Source organism: Loxodonta africana, chromosome 7, assembly GCF_030014295.1.
Source record: "Loxodonta africana isolate mLoxAfr1 chromosome 7, mLoxAfr1.hap2, whole genome shotgun sequence".
NCBI classification, from domain to species: Eukaryota; Metazoa; Chordata; class Mammalia; order Proboscidea; family Elephantidae; genus Loxodonta; species Loxodonta africana.
In genome coordinates this window covers 73,568,097-73,591,904 of record NC_087348.1, presented here as the reverse complement: position 1 = coordinate 73,591,904, position 23,808 = coordinate 73,568,097, and the positions used below count along the sequence as shown (strand labels likewise).

Genomic DNA, 23,808 nt, shown 5'->3' with positions numbered 1-23,808 from the left:
CTTCCCTTTTGCAACTTGAGGCTTGATTTTTTTCTTCTCTTCTTTCAGCTTGAGAAACGCCAAGTGTGTTCTTGCTTTTTGGTTTTCTACCTCCAGCTTTTTGCACATGTCGTTATAATACTTTGTCTTCTTGAGCTGCCCTTTGAAATCTTCTGTTCGGTTCTTTGACTTCATCATTTCTTCCTTTTGCTTTAGCTGCTCCACATTGAAGAGCAAATTTCACAGTCTCTTCTGACATCCATTTTGGTCTTTTCTTTCTTTCCTGTCTTTTTAATGACCTCTTTTTTTTTTTTTTAGGACAACATAAAAAACCAAAAAACAAAACCCACTGCCATTGAGTTGATTCCGACTCATGGCGACCCTGTAAGACAGAGCAGAACTGCCCGACAGAGTTTCCAAGGAGCACTTGGCGGATTCAAACTGCCGACCTCTTGGTTAGCAGCTGTAGCACTTAACCACTATGCCACCAAGGTTTCCAGGACAACATATTATACACCTTAAAAAACAGAATCATCAGATACCTAGTTTAAGTACTGTCAGATCACAACTCTTTAATTCAGTATGTAATAATCTTCAGTATGTAATATTAGTCTTCTAGGACACAGGGGAGTTAATTGTGTGTAGGCTTTTCCGAAGAAACCTTAAAAACTACGACTGACGAATTCCACCAGCAGTGGTTGAAAGTCCTTATTCTCCGATTTTTTTTTTTTAAATTGATTGTACTTTAAGTGAAAGTTTGCAAATCAAGTCAGTCTCTCATACAAAAACTTATATACACTTTGCTATATACTCCTAGTTTCTCTCTCCCTAATGAGACACCTTCTCTCTACCCTCTATTTCCGTGTCTATGTAGCCAGCTTCTGTCCCCCTTGGCCTTCACAAACCAGTTCAGATGAACTGGCTTGGGGGTGTTGGTTGGACACTGGGAGTTTTAAAAGCTTCCCAGGTGATTATAACGTTTAGTCAAGGCTGGGAACCACTGCGCTAGGCTTTGTTGCTTCACTAGCAAAGATAGCCATTATCTGCTGCAGAGGAAACCGTGATCTTTGGTCATATCTGCATGCTGCTAAGATGATCTGCTTATTAGTTTAAATCAGTAAAATTGCTCTACCAAAATAATGAAAGTACTATTCCAGGGAAAAAAAATTGTACTTCTCTCAGGCTAATATTGTCCACATATGCTGTTCCTTTCAGTGGTAAAGCTGAGTGACATGGTGACCCCTTAGTCACCGTGCAAGATCAGGCCTGAGACAGCTGTAACCAGCTCTACTTAATGCTTTCCCAAGACATGGGTGCTTAAGAAATTAAGGTTTCTGATTATGATGTGTGGAATGACAATTCTATGAGTCAACAAAGGGTTGGGATAATAAGCAGGATGGGAAGTTGTCTCACCAGCACTGTCTCCCTTACCAAAAATATGAAACGTTTTACGAGACAACTGCACTAGCATGCACTGGGAAGCAGCATTTCCTGAATCTGGATTTTAAACACAACGTCAGTTAAATGTTTTGTAGCCACTAAAAGAGTCCTCTCTAAATACTGAGGTACATAAAACGTACCTGGTTTTTGTTTGCTTGTCTTAACAAAAATAGTTACGTTTATTCTCATCCCCACCCCAAAAAAAAACCCAACAACAAAAATAGACATGTAAAATCCCTTTGGAGAATGTTTTCATAGGGACAGACTGACTTTTAGAACCTACTCTTTAAAATTACTACTGCTAGATACATGAGACTAAATGGGCAGCTCCTGTCTGGAAGTGAGATGAGAAGGCAGAGTGGGGACAGGAGCTGGCTGAATGGACATGGGAAATCTGGGGTGGAAAGGGGGAGTGTGCTGTCACGTTATGGGGAGAGCAACTAGGGTCACATAACGGTGTGTGTGTAAGTTTTTGGTATGAGAAAGTGACTTGTTTGAGCTGTAAACTTTCACTCAAAGCACAATTAAAAAAAATTACTACTGCTATTAAAAATTATAATAATGATGTCTAAATTTTATTGAGTGCTTAACTCCACGCTAACAACTGTGCTAAGAAATTTACAAACATATCCCTATGTGATCGTGATGGCCCTAAGAGATGGGGGCTACTATCGTCCACATTTTGCAGGTGAAGAAAACGAGGCTCAGAGAGGTGCCTACTTACCCAAAGTACTCAGTTGGTGACTGACTGGCAGTGCTAGGATTTAATCTTGTTCTATTTGATCTAGAGTCCATGGCCTTAACTGCTATGCACACTGCCTTCAAAGGCAGGCATGCTTTCTATAAGAGTGTATCAGGGATGGAAAAACTATGAGTCAAAAATTCTTGCTAAAAAAGTGATACCACTTGGAATATTCAAAATAGTTAACAGATTTAATTTTGTAAAAGAAGTACAGGAGTGACCACTTCCCTTCCCTAAGAACTAACACAAACATATACTCTCAGAATCTGAGCGCTTATTCATATCTACTCCACATTTATAGTTCAGGGCAAAACCTAAAATGTCCCTGCCACACCTGGGATAGTTATTTTATTAAAGCGTTCATTAAAAGTACACAAAAGTAACGAAGATGAAACAAACGCATAAAAACACGTACCGTGCTCTAATCTATCATAGTCTGAATCCAGAAGAAATGTTTTAAAGCGATTAGACACATAGTGGAAAGCCAAGAACTTCAAGTAATATAGATTGAATTCAAACTCAGTTGGATACTGGTTGTGAACCTGAAACACACAAAGCAAAAAAAAGTGAGAAAAGATCAAACAAAAGGTGGAATGTTATGACACTGAATGCCAACCTGAAATATACATGAGACCATTTGGTCACTCATTCAACAAATACTTGAATCCCTCCCATGAGCTGAGAAAGGAAAGGAGCTAGCCTTTTTGAACATCTACTATGTGCCTGATACCGTGTTGCTGTGTGCTGTCAAGTCAATTTCAACTCACAGGGACCCTATAGGACACAGCAGAACTGCCCATATGGTTTCCTAGGCAGAAATCTTTACGGGTGCAGATCGCCAGGTTTTTTCTCCCGTGGAGCCCCTAGTGGATTCGAACTGCAGACCTTTCAATTAGCAGCTGAGCACTTACCCACTGCGCCACCAGGACTCCTTGCCAGATACCATGCTAGGTGTTTTATAAAACATTTTGTTTAATTTCCACAACAACACTGCAAGATAGGTATTATTATCCCCACTTTACAACTAAGAAACAGCAAGATTAAGTAATTTACCCAAGGTCATCCAACAGTAACTTGTGAGCTCAAATTTGAATACTGACTTGTTGGGCTCCAAGATCTGTGGCCCACTTATTACATCCCACTGTGCTGGGCATTTGACATAAATCAATGTAAGTTGTGGTTTCTACTTTCCAGGAGTTTGTGGTATAATAAAACCCAGTACCAGTGCTGTCGAGTTGATTCCGACTCATAGTAGTGTGGAATAAAGAAAAACAAAAAAAAAGCCCGTTGCCATCAAGTTGATACGACTCATGGCGACCCCACATGTAACAGAAGGTTTTCTTGGCTGTAATCTTTACAGAAGCAAATTGGTTAACAGTCGAGTACAAATCATTTGCGCCACCCAGGGACCTAATGCGAAATACAACAAGGAAAACTGTACTTAAAGAAGTTTGGAGTGAAAGGAATGAGAAGAGAAGACGATGGCTTAAGGGCACAGCTGGAGACATTTTTCTGGACAATAGAAATGTGTGTATATCTGCAGACAATGCAGGAGGGAGCCAATAAAGAGAAAAGAACATTTTGGAGAAAGAGCTGAGAGCACCAAAGGGGGAAAAAAAAAAAAGTGAAGACCCAAAACCCATTGCTGTCAAGTTGATTCCGACTTATAGCGATCCTACAGGACAGAGTAGAACTGCCCCACTGGATTTCCAAGTAGCAGCTGGTGGATTTGAACTGCTGACCTTTTGGTTAGCAGCTGAGCTCTTAACCACTGTGCCACCAGGGCTCCAACTAAGAGCATAAGGCCCTGGAAAAACAAGAATGAATGAGGCTAAGGGTTAGGGGATAGCCTTGGAAATACAAAGGGATAGAGGAGTAAGTAAAGATATTCTCAAGTGCCATGGAAAGGGAGAAGAGTTTATGCCTTTTAACCTTAATTTTTTTCCTCAGTAAATCAGGCAGAGAGGTCTCCGGATATAGGCATAAGGAGAAGAGAACGATATGGGAAGGAGGGGCCAGGGTGAAGCTTGGAACAGTACTGAGCTATGAGCATACTTTTAGGCAAGCTGTACGCAGGCTCTATGGAGTCATCTTACCTTGTGAGAAGGCAGGCTGATGACTTTGTGATAGACTCTTCAGTCTACCTAGTAATTCCACCTCTATACTGCTCAAACGATCTCTCATGACCAGTTAGGGCATTTTTGTTTGGCTGAGACAAGTTCCAATCATTAATTGTACTAGTTTAAAAGCTGTTTCAAATGAGCACTGCAGGCAGGCTGTGTGTAATCAGCTTTCCTCTCCAAGTTTGATTTGGCAAAGTGGGCCATACTTGGGATGTGTATTATGTTCATTGCCCAATGGACCAATGGGAATTAAAAGTCATGATCTGGATATCATTGATTTATCAAACTTTATCATCTGATTAGAAACCTAGTTTTCTGTAATGATTAAAGGTTTTTCCTCCTACATTTTCTTATTGGCTTTTTAATGGAACTAAAATTTCAGCTCATAAGCAGTACAAAGTAAAATGGATCTTGGGAAGACACAGTAAAAGAGAGTGACTCCCATGCAGTGGGCCTGCATACTGTGGAGCTGCTTCTCTCATCCGAGCCACTGCCTTTTCTGTTGCATCAGGTCATAGGACAGAAGAGCTCTCCATGGGACACTGTGACATGGCTCTCAGGAGGTACGCAGTGTGCCGTATATGTATTATCTGAATTTTCTCATTAGTGAAAATAAGGGGATTAGACAACATGGGTTTCTATGATGATGTTATATGAGCAAATAATTATAAGGACTAAGCATACTTGAAGAGTTTATAGTTATAATTAAGTAAAACTTAAGTCAACTTGTCACATATTGGGAATCAACAGTTATTATTTTGCAGCATAATAATCGGGCATAAAAATAAGCAGTTCTCCTTTAAAAAATTATCTGTATGAGACCGAACAGTCAATGCTTACTCTAAAGCAAAGATGAGAAGGTATGGGGCAGGGAAGCTAGATTACTGGAAACGGAACATCCAGAGCAGAAATACTGAGCAAGTTGACACACTGTGTAAAATGGAACCAGTACCATTGAACAAACTGTGTACAAATTGTTAAATGGCAACCTAACTTGCTGTGTAAACTTTCACAGAAAAAAAACAATAAAATACTATCAAAAGATAGTAAACAGTTCATGGAAGTGGTTATTATAACTAGTAATACTTTTTTCCAACTCTATAACGGAAAATACAATGATTAAAAAAACAATGCTTTTCTTTCCTTGGTTTATTAGCCCCCTATGTCTTAAAAAATGTCTTAGTCTCAGCTGTCAACTGTGTCTCCCAATGTGGCAGTCCTCATTCACTCACCTCATTGATACATATGCAGTTGTTTTGTTTCAACAGCTTTATTGATATACTTGACCTAAAATAAACTGCATGTTTAAAGTGTACAATGACTTTTGATATATGCACACACCTATGAAATGATCACTACAATCAAGATAATGAACATATCCATAACCCCCCAAAGTTTTCTTGTGCTTCTTTATAAGCCCTCTCTTTGTCTTCACCTCTTTCCCCAATTATAGATCTGCTGTCACTATGGATTAATTTACTAGACTTTTAGATAAATGAAATCATAAGTATGTGAACTTCTTCTTTTTTAACTCTTTACTTGTTTAACCGATGGCTACCCTATTTGACAACCGTCTATCTCTCAGTTTATCGTACTGTGGTGGCTTGCATGTTGCTATGATGCCGGAAGCTATGCCACTGTTATTTCAAATACCAGCAGGGTCACCCACGGTAGAGAGGTTTAAGTGGAGCTTCTAGACTAAGACAGACAATGAAGAAGGACCTGGTGACTTATTTCTAAAAAAATCAGCTAGTAAAAATCTTATGAGTAGCAGCGGAACACTGTCTTATATAGTGCTGGAAGATGAGCCCCTCAGGTTGGAAGGCACTCAAAATATGACTGGGGAAGAGCTGCCTCCTCAAAGTAGTCGACCTTGATGTGGACTGAGTAAAGATTTCGAGACCTTCATTTGCTGATGTGGCACAACTCAAAAAGAAAAGAAACAGCTGCAAATATCCATTATTAATTGGAATGTGAAATGTAAGAAGTGTGAATCTAGGAAAACTGGGAGTCATCAAAAATGAAATGGAACACATAAAGATCAATATCCTAGGAATTAGTAAGCTGAAATAGAGTGGTATTGGCCATTTTGAATCAGATAATTCTATGATCTCCTATGTCAGGAACGACAAATGGAAGAGGAATGGTATCACATTCATCGTCAAAAAGAACATTTCAAGATCTATCCTGAAGTACAACACTGTCAGTGATAGGATAATATCCATACACCTATATGGAAGCCCAGTTAATATGACTATTATTCAAATTCAATATGACTATTATTCAAATTTATGCACCAACCACTAATGCCAAAGATGAAGAAATTAAAGGTATTTACTAACTTCTGTAATCTAATATTAATCAAAAATGCAATTAAGATGCATTGACAATTACTGATGATTGGAATACAAAAGTTGGCAACAAAGAAGGACTAGAAGTTGGAAAATATAGCCTTGGTGGCAGAAATAATGTCAGAGACCGCATAATAGAATTTTGCAAGACCAATGACTTCTTCATTGCAAATACCTTTTTTCAACAACATAAATGGCGACTATACCTGTGGATTTCACCATGCAGAATACACAGGAATGAAATCGACTACATCCTTGGAAAGATGATGAAGAAACTTAAAATCATCAGTCAGAACAAGGCCAAGGGCTGATTGTGTAACAGACTATCAATTGCTCATATGCAAGTTCACGTTGAACCTGAAGAAAATCAAAACAAGTCAATAAAAGCCAAAGTATGACCATAAGTATGTCCCACCTGAAATTACAATCTCAAGAATAGATTTGATGCATTGAACACTAATGACTGAAGACCAGATGAGCTGTGGGATGACATCAAGTATATCATACACGAAGAAAGCAAAAGGTAATTAAAAAGAAAAGACCAAAATGGATGGCAGAATATACTCTGAAACTTGCTCTTCAATGTACAGTAGCTAAAGGGAATGGAAGAAATGATGGTGTAAAAGACTGAACACAAGGTTTCAAAGGGTGATTCGAGAAAACAAAGTCAAATATTATAATGAAATGTGCAAAAACCTGGAGTGAGAAAACCAAACGGGAAGAACACGCTCAGCTTTTCTCAAGCTGAAAGAACTGAAGAAAAATTCAAGTCTCAAGTTGCAATATTGAAGGATTCTATGGGGAAAATATTGAATGACACAGGAAGCATCAAAAGAAGATGGGAGGAATACAGAGTCACTGTAGCAATAAGAACTGGTTGATCTTCAACCATTTCAGGAGGTAGCATATGATTAAGAACTGATGGCACTGAAGGAAGAAATCCAAGCTGCATTGGAAGCACTGGTGAAAAACAAGGCTCCAGGAATTGACAGAATACCAACTGAGATGTTTCAACAAACAGATGCAGCGCTGAAGTGCTCCCTTGTCTATGCCAAGAAATTTGGAAGACAGCTATATGGGCAACTGACTGGAAGAGATCCGTATTTGTGCCCATTCCAAAGAAAGGTGATCCAACAGAATGTGGAAATTTTCAAACAGCATCACTAATGTCACATGCAAGTAAAATTTTGCTGAAGATCATTCATATGCAGTTGCAGCAGTATATCAACAGGGAATGTCAGAAATTCCAGCCGGATTCAGAAGAGGACGTGAAATGAAGGATATCATTGCTGATGTCAGATGGATCTTGGCTGAAAGCAGAGAATACCAGAAGGATGTTTACCTGTGTTTTATTGACTATGCAAAGGCATTCGACTGTGTGGGTCATAACAAATTATGGGTAACATTGCAAAGAATGGGAATTCCAGAACACATAATTATGCTCATGAGGAATCTATGCATAGACCAAGAGGCAGTCGTTCGAACAGAACAAGGGTATGCTCTGTGGTTTAAAATCAGGAAGGGTGTGCATCATGTTGCATCCTTTCACCATACTTATTCAACCTGTATGCTGAGCAAATAATCCGAGAGGTGGACTATATGAAGAAGAATGAGGCATCCAGATTGGAGGAAGATTCATTAACAACTTGCGATATGCACATGACACAACCTTGCTTGCTCAAAGTAAAGACAACTTGAAGTATTTACTGATGAAAATCAAAGACTACAGCCTACAGTATGGATTACATCTCAACATAAAGTAAACAAAAATCCTCACAACTGTACTAATAGGCAACATCATGATAAATGGAGAAAAGATTGAAGTTGTCAAGGATTTAATTTTACTTGGATCCATAATCACTGCCCATGGAAACAGCAGTCAAGAAATCAGCGACATACTGCATTGGGCAAATCTGCTACAAAAGACCTCTTTAAAGTGTTAAAAAACAAAGATGTCACTTTGAGGACTAAGGTGCACTTGACCCAAGCCATGGTATTTTCAATTACCTCACATGCATGCGGGAGCTGGACAATGAATAAGGAAGACTAAAGAAGAATTGATGCCTTTGAATTATGGCGTTGACGAAGAATATTAAATATACCACAGGCTGCCAGAAGAACGAACAATTTGACTTACAAGGAGTACAGCCAGAATACTCCTTAGGCGTGAGGAAGGTGAGACTTCATCTCATACTTTGGAGATGTTATCGGGAGGGACCAATCCCTGGAGAAAGACATCATGCTTTGTAAGGTAGAGGGTTAGTGAAACAGAACGAAAAAGAGGAAGGTACTTGTTTTAGTCATCTACTGTTGCTATAAAAGAAATACTCCAAGTGAGTGGCTTTGGCAAAGAGAAATTTATTCTCTCACAGTCTAGTAGGCTAGAAGTCCAAATTCAGGGTGCTAGCTCCAGGGGAAGGCTTTCTCTTTTTGTTGCCTCTGGAGGAAGGTCCTTGTCATCAATCTTCCCCAGCTGAGGGGCTTTTAAGCACAGGGACTCCATGACCAAAGGACACACTATTCTTCTGGCTCTTGTTTCTTGGTGGTATGAGGTCCCCATGTCTCTCTGCTCACTTCTCTCTTTTATGTCTCAAAAGAGATTGACTTAAGACACAACCTAATCTTGTAGATTGAGTTCTGCCTCATTAATATAACTGCCACTAATCCCACCTCAATATCATCACAGAGATAGGATTTACAACACATAGGAAAATCACACTGGATGACAAAATGGTGGATAATCACACAATACTGAAAGTCAGGGACTAGGCAAGTTGACACATATTTTTGGGGGATACAATTCAACCTATGACAACCCACAAGGAGACGGACTGACACAGTGGCTGCAACAATGGCTCAAACATAGCAATGACTGTGAGGATGGTGCAAGACAAGACAGTGTTTTGTTCTGCTGTACACGGGGTTGCTATGAGTCAGAACTGACTTGATGGCACCTAACAACAAAAACAACACAATATGGGTTGTTTGTGTCTTTCAAGGAATTTGTCCATTTCATCTAAATTGTGATTTTATTGGCACAAAGTTGTTCATAACATTCCCTTATGTTCCTTCTTATATCTGTAGAATATGCAGCAATGTCTCTTTTTCATTAATGATATTAATAATTTGCCTCTTCTTTTTTTCCCTTGATCAGTCTGGCTAGAGGTTCATCAATTTTAATGATCTTCTCAAGAACCTACTTTTGTGTCATTAATTTTCCCTACTGTTAGCCGCAATATTTTTTGGCCCTAAAGGCAAGTCTGCCTCAAATAAATTTAGTCATATTATGTAGAATTAGAAATGATAGGCATCTCAGCCAACAAATCAATTCTATATGAGCATTTCCCTAAATATCCTGATGAATACAGTTTCTGGCCTCTCGCAGCCACTATCTGGATTTTGCTGTTCAAAATAATTTTGTATTTATCTTGCTGAAGATAAAAAATACACAAACTCAAAAGACAAAGTGAAATGTGTGAAGCATTTTAGTTTTGTTTTCCATTACTGAGTGGAACCTGCCAATTTCACTTATTTATAAGAAAAGACTCTGAAATGGAACTTGGAGAAACATAACTTTATAGGGTCTTATTATTTTGCCCATGTGCCATTAAACACTTTTTCAAATTTAAAGGCCCATAAAAGTAAGCTATGACTTAAATCCCAGGAAATCTCAACATTTTGGGAATAAAATGTAATACATTAAAATGGGATTCTGCTTTTAGGAATTACAAATATTAAACTACAAGTGACCCTATATAAAATGGTATCCACATTTGACAAATCATGGGTATGGTTTTATCATCTTAGACATACTCTAGCAAAATAAGGAATTACTGTTAGTTTCTGCTATTTCACCAATCAAGATTTAACAAACATTAATTGTGTACCTTTGAAGTGCCTTATGCTGTGCTAGTCACTTTACGTAAGTTTTTAAATCCTTCTATACCACACGGATGAAGAAACTGAAGCACAGAGAGGTTAAACACTTTGTTCATGATCACAAAGTCAGCAAATGGGATTGATATGCAAATTCAGATTTTACAAGTTCAAATATTAAAAGTCTGAATGCAAAATTGCTTAGTTATAAAACAGCAAAACTTTAGTCAACTTTTGGAGTTTTTAGTTGCAGATATCAGAAACTTAGATATATCATGAGTCCATTCACTGCAGCTATTTTGCCAGTATTAACGGGTAAATTTCAGAGTAACAAACCTGTGTGGGGCAGCTTAGCTACTCACACACATGCTCACAAAAAAGGTTCATATCTTCAAAAAGCAAATAGCTTTTCTTTTTGGAATAGGGCCTAGCATAGTGCTGGCATATGGTAACTGTGAGGAGAATCAAACCACAAAGCCAGACTGGAGTGAGTCAATTTATAATTTGAATAAACTTCGAAGGCAAAGTTACAACTGTTACTTGTTTTCCTCAATGTTCTGAGATGCTTGCAAAGATGTACTGTAATGCTGAAATAAAGGGGATGCTTTCTTATACTTTGTTTTCATTGATGTTGTACATTTTTTCCTTTAGTATATTTAAAAAAGAAATTTTAGGTAAAAATTTCATCTTTGTATTCTGGATGAGTTTTCCTTTTGAATTTGACTCAACTATTTTAAGAAAAGGAAGCATCCTGTAATGGTATCATTTGAGCTGAGCCAATTTCTTTAGAAGCAACAAAAAATCTGCCAGATGTTGCTATTATGAAACAGTGATTTAGCATTTATAATTCATCTGACACCTGGATAAACTGGCGTAAACAACGGCTTTTTATATGATGAGGCAGTTCTAATTTAAGATCAGTGCTTCATCTGTTTTCTTTGTAAGGTTATTAGTACTAATGGGCAAGTCTAGGCATATTTCCAAGGACTGCCTTTTGGCATTCAGCTTGTTAGAAATGGTTAATAAGCAGGGAATACATTCCCTAATCTTGCTGCTGTGTAATTCTGAACTTATCTTTCTAATGTTTTTGGGCCTGGCTCTGTTTTGGGCTCCTGAGTGATTGAAGACAGCACTAATTCGAATTGTCTGCTCAAAGCCAGAGTCATGTAAAGGACTAGTGTTCACTTGAAAGGTATTCAAAGAAGGCATTTTCTAATGCCTAAAACCAGTATGTAGGAGATGATGAAACACTACCTAATAATTAAGTCAGCAAGAGTCAGAAGCACTATTTGTTAACTACAGTCTTTTCGGACTCCCGTTTTTGAATGAATAAACAATCCCTTTTCAGCACAAAATAATTTGCTTCACCAAAGCTGATACCTATCATAGCTAAGCATCCTTTAAATGCTGCAATTAAGGTCATATGCTCAGTTTGCCATGACTTGTCGGCATTCAAGTTATATTATGTATGAGGTACTAAGTTGAAGAAGGATTCAGGCAATTTTTTTTTAAATTGTGCTTTAAGTGAAAATTTACAATTCAAGTCAATTTCTCATACAAAAAGTTATAGGCACATTGTTATATGACCCTAGTTGCTCTCCCTATAATGTGATAGCACACTCCACCTTTCCACCCTGGATTTCCTGTGTCCATTCAACCAGCTCCTGTCCCCCTCTGCCTTCTCATCTCACCTCCAGACAGGAACTACCCACTTAGTCTCCTGTGTCTACTTGAGCTAAGAAGCACACTCCTTACCAGTATCATTTTATGTCTTGTGGTCCAGACTAATCTTTGAAGAGTTGGCCTTGGGTATGGTTTAAGTTGTGGGCTAATAGAGAGTCTGGGGGCCATGTCCTTTGGGGTCCCTCCAGTCTCAGTCAGACCATTAAGTCTGGTCTTTTTACTAGAATTTGAGTTCTGCATTCCACTTTTCTCCTGCTCCACCAGGGACTCTATGTTGTGTTCCCTCTCAGTGCAGTCATCAGTGGTAGCTGGGCACCATCTAGTTCTGGTCTCAGGCTGATGTAGTCTCTAACTTATATGGCCCTTTCTGTTTCTTGGGCTAATATTTTCTTTGTGTCTTTGGTGTTCTTCATTTTCCTTTGCTCCAGGTGGGTTGAGACCAATTGATGCATCCTAGCTGGCCACTTGCTAGCTTTTAAGACCCCAGATGTCAGGAAAATTAAAAAAAAATTATATTTTAATTAAAAAAAAATTTAAATGTGGTACAGATTTGAAATCATCCTAAAGAAATCTTTAGACTCTGAACAGTGTTACTTTCTACAGTTTGTGAAGCATTCACCTACAAACTGAGCCATCATTAGAAGTCAACTTGTTTTCCATTTTAGAACCAAGTGGTTTGTAACAGAACATTTGAACTCTAACTCCTTTAAAATAAAGTTACCAAAAATGCAACATATACCACAAGTTGCTTTATATAACTTAGCATTATGTTGTCTAAGCATCTATTGTAATATGTCCTCATGGTAACAGGAATGTAATTTAAACCTCGTTTTAGTTTAAGTTGCTTTGTTCACAACACTTAAGGGATACTCACAGAATACAGGTTACCCTTCAACAGTCTAGACTCCTTACTCTCCCGCCTCACTCCTGACAATAAAATACAAGCATTATATTCCAAACAGTGATTACTGTACTTGGGACACAATGATGTTACCATCCATGATGACAGTATGTCTTATATGAGAACATCTCATCTCTTACTGATTCTGAGTGAATTCTTTTGCTGACTCTAATGTTTAGGTATGCAGAAGTCTGCAAGTTGAACACAGAAGTTTAAGACATTGAGTGGTGCTTTTAACTTAAGCCAGAGCCAGCTACACTAGCTCAACCCCCCTCCTTAACCCTCCCCATGTTAAAAAGTATATATTTTCTCTCCTTCTAAAATTTCAGAAAGGAATTTTTAAAAGGCAAGAAAATCCACAAGTAGGTGGGGAGAGTATGATCAGAGACAGTAGCAGGCCAAGAAACTTCAGTAAATTTTGGAAGATGGAAAATGGAAGGAAGAATACCAGCAAGCTACAGAAGAGCAGGAACTGCATTAGGATGGCTACAGGAGAAAACCATTTGAAAAGGTACCTGTTCGCCCTGTAAACCCGGAAAGGCTCAGAACTCACAAGCCCAAGCTGAGTGATATGGGAATAAAATAGGGGCTGAAAATGGAGACTAGTTGGAAGTCTATAGAGGCAGTAGTTAGACCTCCAGAGCTCTTTCCTACCCCATTAGCCATGTGATTAGCCTCTCCTGAGCAAGTGGCTAGAAGTTTGCTCTCTGGAAAAACTGAACTAGATAAACTCTGGTCTTGGGGATGCTAGGCACAGCTGGGTTACTGGTGAGGGTAGGGATTGAAAATAGCATGGATGTAAGTACAAGTTTGCATATGTGATATCCCTGAACCCATTTTCTGTCCTGATTCCAGGAAGCAAGCAGCCAGGCTTATAAGTGCTCTCTGGGCAACAGACCGACAAATTTTTCTCTGGAGAAACGAGATAGCCACTGTTTTCTTTTCTGGAACTCCAGAGACTGAGACGTTGGACTTACTAACTAAAACTTTCTATTGAAGTATAATTTACCTACAATAAACTTTCCCTATTTTAAGCATGTCATTTGATTAGTTTTGGTAATTGTACATGGTTGTGTAACCACCACCACAATTAAGATACAGAACAGTTCCCTCATCTCAGAAAGTTTGTTCATGTTCTTTTGTGGTTGATCCCCTTCCTGACCACTGGTCCCAGACAACCACTGATCTGCTTTCCGTCATTATAGTTTTTGTCTTTTCTAGATTTTCTATAAATGGAATCATATAGTGTGTAGTCTTTTTTTTTTTTTTTTGGCCTGGCTTCTTTCCCCTGAGCTTAATGATTGTAAGATTCATCCATGTTGTTGTGTATATTAATATTTTGTTTCACTTTGCTGAGTAGAATTTCACTGGATGGACATACCAAAATTTGTTCATCTATTTACTATTTCATAAGTATTTGGGGGTATTTCTCATGTTACCTATTTATAGTCATATCCATTTCCCTTCCCTCCTGATCTTTAAACCGTAACAACCAAAATTTTGTTCTCTTAACTCCATAGTTTTTTCATCTTAAGAATGGAATCATACGGTATGTGACATTTTCAGATTGGCTTTTTTTTTTTTTTCCACTTAGCATATTGTTTTTGAGATTCATTCGAATTGTTGCATGCATCAACAGTTCATTTCTTTTTATTTCTGAGTAGTTTCCATCGTATGGATGACCATAGTTTATTTAGCCATTCTTAGTCTGGGATATAGAGGCAAAAAGAAAACTCTATATCCCACACTACGAGTGGCTAAATGCGAGCGTCCACTGGTGCTAAAGACAGGTGGTGGCTGTGTACGAAGTACACTGGCCAGGAATCAAACAAGGCCTCCCATATAAAAGGTGAGAATTCTACCACTAAGCCACCACTGCCCTCTGAAGGGCAGTAAACCAAACCAAACAAACAAAACGAAAAACCAAACCCATTGCTGTGGAGTTGATTCCGACTCCCAGCAACACTATAGGACAGAGTACAACTGCCCCATGGGGTTTCCAAGGCTGTAAATCTTTATGGAAATAGGCTGCCACATCTTTCTCCCGTGGAGCAGCTGGTGGGTTTCAACTGTTGATTTTTTGGTTAGTGGCTAAGCGCTTACCCACTTGCCACCAGGGCTCTCAGGAAACCCTGGTGGTGTAGTGGTTAAGAGCTACAGCTGCTAACCAAAAGGTCCGCAGTTCAAATTCGCCAGGTGCTCCTTGGAAACTCGACGGGGCAGTTCTACTCTGTCCTATAGGGTCTCTATGATTTGGAATTGACTCAATGGCAACAGGTACAGGTACCAAGGCTCTGAAGAGCAATAAACCCAGAGGGCAATAGACATACATAAATAAATACACTGTAGTATTATAGATACTACCAGAGAAGTCTATACATGGCTAATTAGGAATTCAAATGAGGGGGTCAGGAAAAAGGCTGAAAGAAGTTTATTAGGAAAGAATTGTGAAATAATATATATAATAGTTAGAATGCTGTCTATCACATAAGCAGTCAATACATATTAGTAATTTTTGTTAATAGTGGTATATAGGTATGGGGGCAGGGAATATACATTTGGCAAGCGTAACATGACAATAAGCCAGACAATATGTGTGTTTTCATGAAGAACTCACTATCTAGAAGTGAGAAAAGATGCTTGCTCCTTTACTTTGGCCTCAGTTAAGCCTTCTGTTTCAGAAACAGTGGTCTCCAAACTTTCCCTTAATCTATTTGCCTAAAAAGAGTGTGAATAAAAAGCCTAATATTCAAACAGAAAAATACACCATTTGCTGCAAAGATTTTAAAACTACAAGCATAACCAGGTCACCAGCTTCTCTACATGCTTTTTGAACAGAATCAGCTGGAATTACTTAATAGGGTTTTTCTTTAAGAAGCTTATTGGAGCACTCAAAAACATAAATGGTGGGGTGGGAAATGGAAAGTCAGTGCTAACGGGTCTGGAGTTTCTTTTTCGGGTGATGAAAATGCTCCAAAATTGATTATAGTGATGGTCGTACAACTTTGTGAATATATTAAAAACCACTGAATTGTACAGTTTAAATGGGTGAACTGTATGGTATATGAATATATCTCAATAAAGCTGTTATTTAAAACAAATGTATAGTGAGTTGATAAAGCTGATCAAGTGACTGACAGAATAAAATAAAATATAACCCACATACTCATCTCGCCTCTTCAGAAGACCTAGTTCCAATTCTGGTTCTTAAAAATACTTCCACGTTCTCTTTCGACAAATACTTGAGACCAATGTATTTCAAAGAAGTCCACTTTTCTGACAAACCCTTCCGATATGCCATAACCCATTCATTTACCTTGGGGTTGTGGTAAAGATGAAACAAGGCTGAAATTGTCAACCTGTTTTTCTTAGGCCAATTTAGCCACTGGTGCCAATGCCTTCAGTTGCAATCCCAGAACCACACAAGTCTCAAGCGGATCGTGACCGAGGCCCCATGAAGAGGTCTGTATCTGATGTACCTGAAGAGGAGGGAGCCTAGAGCACTCACATCTCCCCCTTTCCCCTCCCCCAGGTTTGCCTGGATCATATACCCGAGTTTCTGCCTGGTCTCTTGATTAGCTCTGATTAGGTGACCCAGTAGAACTGAGCTGATACTCTCAACCCTATGGGCTGCCTGACTGGACCCTGATTCTTCATCTGGGGGTTGAGCTCTATCGCCTATGAGCCCAGGCACAAGCTAGGGTCCTCTTACACTGGGCAGACCATGTACTGGATTTCAGACCCTGGCATTACCTAGAGATTTTTGCTGTCCTATCTTAGGTCAAATCTTCTTGGAGAACAAGTCCAAGTTTGCTCCTCTTCTCTGGAGATGACAACTTAGAATGCTGGCCACCTCACTTGTGATTAAGCCCAGTAGGCAGCTCAGCTGTTCTAGTTTGAGAACTAGAACTGGCTAAATTCATCAGTTATGGCATGAAGGTACCCAGCATGGCACTGGAATGTTCAGTAAATTCTAGTTCTTTTCTTTCCTTCAGATCAAGTCAATTGAGGCTTGCTCTACTTACCTGGTGTACACAGTCTAAGAACTGCAAGAAGACTGGAGCAAAACCACTACCCTGAGAGCTGAGGGTCAAGCTGCTCCGCTGACTGAATTTATGACCAAAAGACAGCCACTCTTTTTCGACCAACATCCGGAAGCCTTGAAGTGTCCTATAAAAGGGATCACTGAGTAACTGAGCCAGGGATGTCACCTAGGGTACAAGCAGGATGGATATTTCATTATTTTCAGTCCTGAAAAAGTCCTGTTGGTAAAACGCAAGGACTCCTTTTTTTAAAAAAATTTTTATTGTGCTTTAAGTGAAAGTTTACAAATCAAGTCAGTCTCTCATACAAAAATTTGTATACACCTTGCTATATACTAATTGCTCTTCCCCTAATGAGACAGCATACTCCTTCCCTCCACTCTCTCTTTTTGTGTCCATTCTGCTCGCTTCTGACCCCCTCTGCCCTCTCATCCCTCCTCCAGACAGGAGAAGCCAACATAGTCCCTATGTGTTTACTTGATCCAAGAAGCTCATTCTTCACCAGTATCATTTTCTATCCCATTGTCCAGTCCAATCCCTGTCTGAAGAGTTGGCTTTGGGAACGGTTCCTGTCTCAGTCAGATCATTAAGTCTGGTCTTTTTACGTGAATTTGGGGTCTGCATCCCACTGCTCTCCTGATCCCTTGGGAGCTCTCTGTTGCGTTCCCTGTCAGGGCAGTCATGGGTTGTAGCCAGGCACCATCTAGTTCTTCTGGTCACAGGCTGATGTAGTCTCTGGCTTATGTGGCTCCTTCTGTCTCTTGGGCTCATAATTACCTTGTGTCTTTGGTGTTCTTCATTCTCCTTTGGTCCAGGTGGGTTGAGACCAATTGATGCATCTTAGATGGCTGCTTGCTAGCGTTTAAGATCCCAGATGCCACTCTCCAAAGTGGGATGCAGAATGTTTTCTTAATAGATTTTATTATGCCAATTGACTTAGATGTCCCCTGAGACCATGGTCCCCAACCCCTATCCCTGCTACGCTGGCCTTTGAAGCATTCAGTCTATTCGGGAAACTTCTTTGCTTTTGGTTTAGTCCAGCTGGCAAGCACTTCTTTTTGATGGTACCTAATTCATAAGTAAAATTACCTGGATACCAAATTTGTTCACTAACTTTTCCAGGATAGCCAATCAAATTAATTCTGCAAACTTTCCAGTAAAAACTGAAACTTAAAATTTCATTTTGGCTGCAGTTTTATTTCAGGGTCTCAAGATCTGAGAACTTTACTGGCAAACTTGCTGACTGTGGCCTTCTCATAGGTTAATCAATGAGTCCAGAAGTTGAGTTCAAATCTGTATCTATATATTTTTTGCAGCTGTAGATTAATAATCTTAATGTAGTTTGTACTCATAATTTTCCTTTACTCTGGAAGGAGTAAAGGAGGGACTTACGGACAGCCAGAAAAATGACTGACAAAGCCCAAAAAGGATGGTCCACATCCCACACTACTGGGTCAAATGCTCCATCTGCACGCTCACACAGAGCATCTGGGGTGTGGGAGCCTGAGGCCCTGGCCACAGAGCTTCCTGATGAATACCACCTGGTGTTTAACATGGGACTTTCTCTTCCATAAAGCCATTAGTCATTATACAAAACAATCATCTGCTGATTTTAAAAGCAACTAAAGTGAAACACAAATATAAATTAAACATCGAAAATATGTTTTCATATTTACTTGTGCAGTGATATCCCAGCCTTCTTCCAAACAGACCAAAACTGAGGAACCATTCTCAAGTACTTCTGATATAACCACAGCCAGCTGCATTATCTTGTGAAGCTAAGAGATAGAAAAGGAGGACGCAATTAGCTCAAGTGCTTTCTGAGCACAAAGGACAGACTTTCTATCAACTTTACAGAATCAAACAAGTCAGAGTAAAGGCTAATGTATTTGCATAAAAGAAGCACATAATGTTTTAAATACGTAAAGCTCTTTTGCAAAATCAAGATTAAACAATGACACATTGAAAAAGTAGACCCATTTCAAAACGTGTTCAAGTGATACATAATGAAATCAACTGACCTTACCTGAATTCCCAAACACAGAATAAGAGCTGTAATTCCACAGAATAAAAAAGACAGACATTATATGTGGGCCTCCCAACATAAGTCATTGGACTTAAAGATGGTTTTTTTCTAATGTTTGTTGTTGTTGTCAGGTGCCGTCAAGTAGGTTCCAACTCACAGCGACCCTACGTACAACAAAACGAAACACTGCCTGGTCCTGAGCCACCCTCACTAATTGTTCTGTTTGTTGTTCTCTGATGTAGTAAGTTCTATTTCACATAGTCCTAATTTTTCTGGAATTTGATAGTGACAATGGTTGCACAACTTCGTGAAGATACTAAAAACCACTGAATTGTATACTTTAAAAGGGTGAATTTTCTGCTAAGTGAATTATATCTCAAAAGAAAAAGATACTTCTAATTTGTCTGTACTGTGTAATAAATGCGAAGAAAACTTACACCGATGCTCTGCTTCTTAAGCCAAGCCAACTGACACAAAGTCCTTAATGAATAATTAGGACATTGAGCATAGCACATAGATTTCAAAACCAAATGAGTAACATTCTAGTTTTAAAAAATATTTTACATACCACACGATGTAATTTATAGTATGAATCCAATTCTGAACTTTAACATATTTTAAACAGAAGCTATTTTAAACACAGGAACAACGTATGCGTTCTATGTAGCAATGGAAGCTCTTTACTCACTTCACCTTTATCACAGCTATCACCAGGCCTGACATCTCTTGGGGTCAGCATTTACTCTAGGAGCTAACTTTTAAAATGCTAGTATCCCAAGTGGGGCAATATATATATATACATTTTAAATTTTATTGTAGTGAAAATATACATAACAAAATATACGCCATCTCAACAATTTCTGCACGTATATAATTCAGTGACATTGATTACATTCTTCAAGTTGAGCAACCATTTTAGGTATCCGTTTCCATATCATCCCACCAGCACTAACATAAACTCAATAGCCGCTAACCCAAATCTCCTCCTTTTCTCCTCCCTCCCACCCTGGTACCAAAACCAAACCTGTTGCCGTGGAGTTGATTTCGACTCATAGAGACCCTATAGGACAGAAGAGAGCTGCCCCGTACGGTTTCCAAGGAGTGCCTGGTGGATTTACCACCAGGGTTTCCCCACCCCTGGATCACTAATAGTCTTTGGTTTCTATATATTTGTTTATTTCATATAAGTGAGATCATACAATATTTGCCCTTTTACTACTGACATTTTGTTCAGCGTGATGTTTTCAAGGTTCATCCATGTAGTGCCATGCATCAGGACTTCATTTCTCTTCATGGCTAAGTAGTATTTCATTGTGTGTATATACCACATTTGCGAGCCAGTATTTTAAACTATCTTTAGTCACTAACTAAATCCTGATAAGGATCCACTTTTGCACAGGGAGCAGGGCATAGCATGTAGCAGAAACATAGATAGGTTGGGTAGAGGGGCTTATAGCTTGGGAATGGCAAGGGGTACTCATCAACTTCTTCCATGGGTACCAATACCCTGAATTGCTTTAATAGCAATTAACATACCCTGATATATATTTATAGCTAATTATATACACGGCTAAGTTTCTTTACAGTTTAAGTTCCTTGATAATAGTCATTGCCCCTGGGTTCTCATACAATTTCCTGGTTTTCTTGTTAGTCCAATGTACTGTGAGAAACAACCCTTTTTTCCTCCTAAAGGCTGAAGAGCAAGTTAGCTTGGAGGTGGATGGAGCAAGGGGCAGAGGGGCTGGGAACTCCTGCGGGGAGAGAAGGAACAATGGACATGCCATCAGGCTCCTAAAGACAGGGCGTGATGGTTAAAGTTGTGTGTCAACTTGGCTTGGCCATGATTCTCAGTGGATTGGCAGTTATGATGTAGTCTGGCAGTTACATAATGATGTAGTCACCTCCATGATGAGATCTGATATGATGTAATCATCTCTGTGACAAGATCTGCTATGAGCTGCCAATCAGTTGAAAGGGAGTTTCCTTGGGGGTATGACCTGCATCCAATATACCTGGACTTTTGGGCAAAATTCACCGGCTTTTGCTTTGCTCTGGGTCCTGCATTTGGCTCATCATCATCTGACCTCTGGTTCTTGGCGCTTGAGCCAGCTGCCTGCCATCTTACCTGCCAATCTCAGGTTTGTCAGGCCCTGCAGCTACATGAGTAAGGAGAAGCCTCCAACCTGACACCTAACCCACAGACTTGGGACTTTCCAGCCTCTACAACCACATAAGCCATTTCCTTAATATAAATCAATCTCTCTCTCTCTTTATATATATATATATATATATATATATATATATATGTGTGTGTGTGTGTATATATATACATACACATATATATTCATAAACACATCTACTCATGCTTCACTGGTTTCGCTTCCCTAGAGAATCCAGCCTAAGACACAGGGCTTCTGTGCATTGGAAGAAATGTGGGTTTGTATGTGTTAGCACACATATTTCTCCTAAGTTCTCAATAAAAATTTAATTAGAAATAGTCCAAACTTGACTTAGCTGAAGGAAGGATTTGTGGTTTTCTCTAAACCTTAGGCAGTCTCCAGGGCATATCATGTGACTTTGGTGGCTGGTTTGAGTGTGAATCTAAAATCTAGAGACATGGAATGAGCACGGTCAAATGGGAAACAAGATACTAGAAAGGAAAGGCTCTTGGATTTATGCAGAAATCACACTCTTTCCTGGATTCTCACTATGTTGACAATAAATATTTGCTGATTAAATTTGTTGTACATCAAAAAGTTTCCATCTAAAAGCAATTATCTCTTCTTTAGCATCCTACTGAGACCAAGCCATCAACTATACACAGATAAGAACTTAGGGATCAAGAATTTTACCTTCTCATCTCCTATATCACACAGTTTCCTAGAAATGAAAGGCCATTAGAGGGCACATGATAAAAGGGAGAATGTGGGGTAGTGGAGGAATGAAATACTTTTCTCAAATATCAGTTCTGCCTACCTACCTAGGCCTCTCTTTCCTTGAATTATAAGACAAGCTGCTCCAGACATTACCTGTGGGAACCACTCAGAGTCTCCAAGGGCTTTCAGGAAGGTCACTTCCGAGTCAGTAGGGATGGTACTTGGTATACAAGCCCTCATTAGTTTTTTAAAGCTGGCTTTCACTTGTCGGATGTCATGAAATTCAACAGGAACAAACTCACAATTTAACGCAAATTCTAACCTGAAGTTCTGTGGATGAAGATGCACACAGTTAGGCAGATGAAGTGCTATGGCTAAAAGAGCAATGTTCCTAATAGGGCAGTGCTTAAAGAACATATAGGCAGCTGAGGCCAAATAGCTGCAGAGGCTACAACGGATAAAGAAAGTCAACATCGTGTAGCTAGTGTGTCAGTACTGGAAGAAGATCCATTCAGTAAGGTTTTTTTCCCCTTTAAATCCTGTGGAGCACTAATTATGTATTTTAGGTCTTTCCCAACTTTTTTTTAAATTAATGGATTTATCGTACTTTAGTTGAAGGTTTACAAAACAAACTAGTTTCTCATTGAACAGTTAGTACACATATTGCTTTATGACATTGGTTAACAACCCCACAACATGTCAACACTCTCCCTTCTCAACCCTGGAGTCCCTATTACCAGCTTTCCTGTCCCCTCCTGCCTTCTCATCCTTGCCCCCGGACTGGTGTGCCCCTTTTATCTCGTTTTGTTTTATGGGCCTGTCCAATCTTTGGCTGAAAGGTGAACCTCAGGAGTGACTTCATTATTGAGCTGCAAGGGTATCCAGGGGCCACACTCTCAGAGTTTCTCCAGTATCTGTCAGGCGAGCAAGTCTGGTCTTTCTTTTTGAGTTAGAATTTTGTTCTACATTTTTCTCCAGCTCTGTCCAGGGCCCTCTATTGTAATCCCTGTCAGAGTAGTCAGTGGTGGTAGCTGGGCACCATTTAGTTGTACTGGACTCAGTCTGGTGGAGGCCGTGGTAGATGTGGTCCATTAGTCCTTCAGTAAGGTTTTGAGGTTTGCCTGGAATAGGAGGTCTGCTCCTTTCTGGAGGTAGACTATGTAGCTTAAAAATGTTGTCATTCCGAGAACCTTAACAGACTACTGATAGGCTACAACTTGATGGAGTTTATTACACCAAATATAAGCCAATTATAAAACTGTGAACCTGGAAGTTTAAAGAGGAATCAGTGACACATCGACAGCATGGTTAATCCAACAGTACAAATTAAGTTTCCCCAAGATGCACATTGTAATTGAAATGTAATATACTCTTGGGGTTCTAGGACTCTACAAATTAGAGTTTGTAAAAATACAAATATTTGTTTCTTACTATGTAAATAAAACATATTCATTGTTAAAATGAAAAAAGCAGCCCTGGTGGCATGGCAGTATAAAAATAAAAAAAATGTAGAGATAAACATTAAAAAGGAAATAAAAATCACTGTCTCACTGTCCCAAAGCTAATAACATTGTGATTACTCTTATAAAGTCAGTAATAAAGAGTAAAAAGTGAAAGGTTTTATTGATTCCTAGCATTGGGACTTTTTTTTTTTTAAACAATACCTGGCACACAGTATATGCTCTATACGTGTCAACCAGTTTTTTTTTTTTTTTGGTTTTTAATAACTTTGGGCATTTAAAAAAAAATTGTGCTTAAAATGAAGGTT

General features: G+C 39.1%; 1 protein-coding gene across 6 annotated transcripts in view; it reads right to left on the bottom strand.

The window, feature by feature from the left end:
* Positions 1-23,808, bottom strand: part of SBF2 (SET binding factor 2) — a 518,200-nt gene that overhangs the window by 20,887 nt on the left and 473,505 nt on the right. For 5 of the 6 annotated variants that reach the window (XM_064288439.1, XM_064288442.1, XM_064288440.1 and 2 more), the window contains 4 exons: positions 22,194-22,370; positions 18,815-18,916; positions 17,121-17,306; positions 2,577-2,703 (listed from right to left, as the gene is read on the bottom strand). In XM_064288439.1, the coding sequence (XP_064144509.1) occupies positions 2,577-2,703; positions 17,121-17,306; positions 18,815-18,916; positions 22,194-22,370 (592 nt within the window). The remainder of the gene's footprint in view (positions 1-2,576; positions 2,704-17,120; positions 17,307-18,814; positions 18,917-22,193; positions 22,371-23,808) is intronic. The other variant, XM_064288443.1, reaches the window with a different exon arrangement.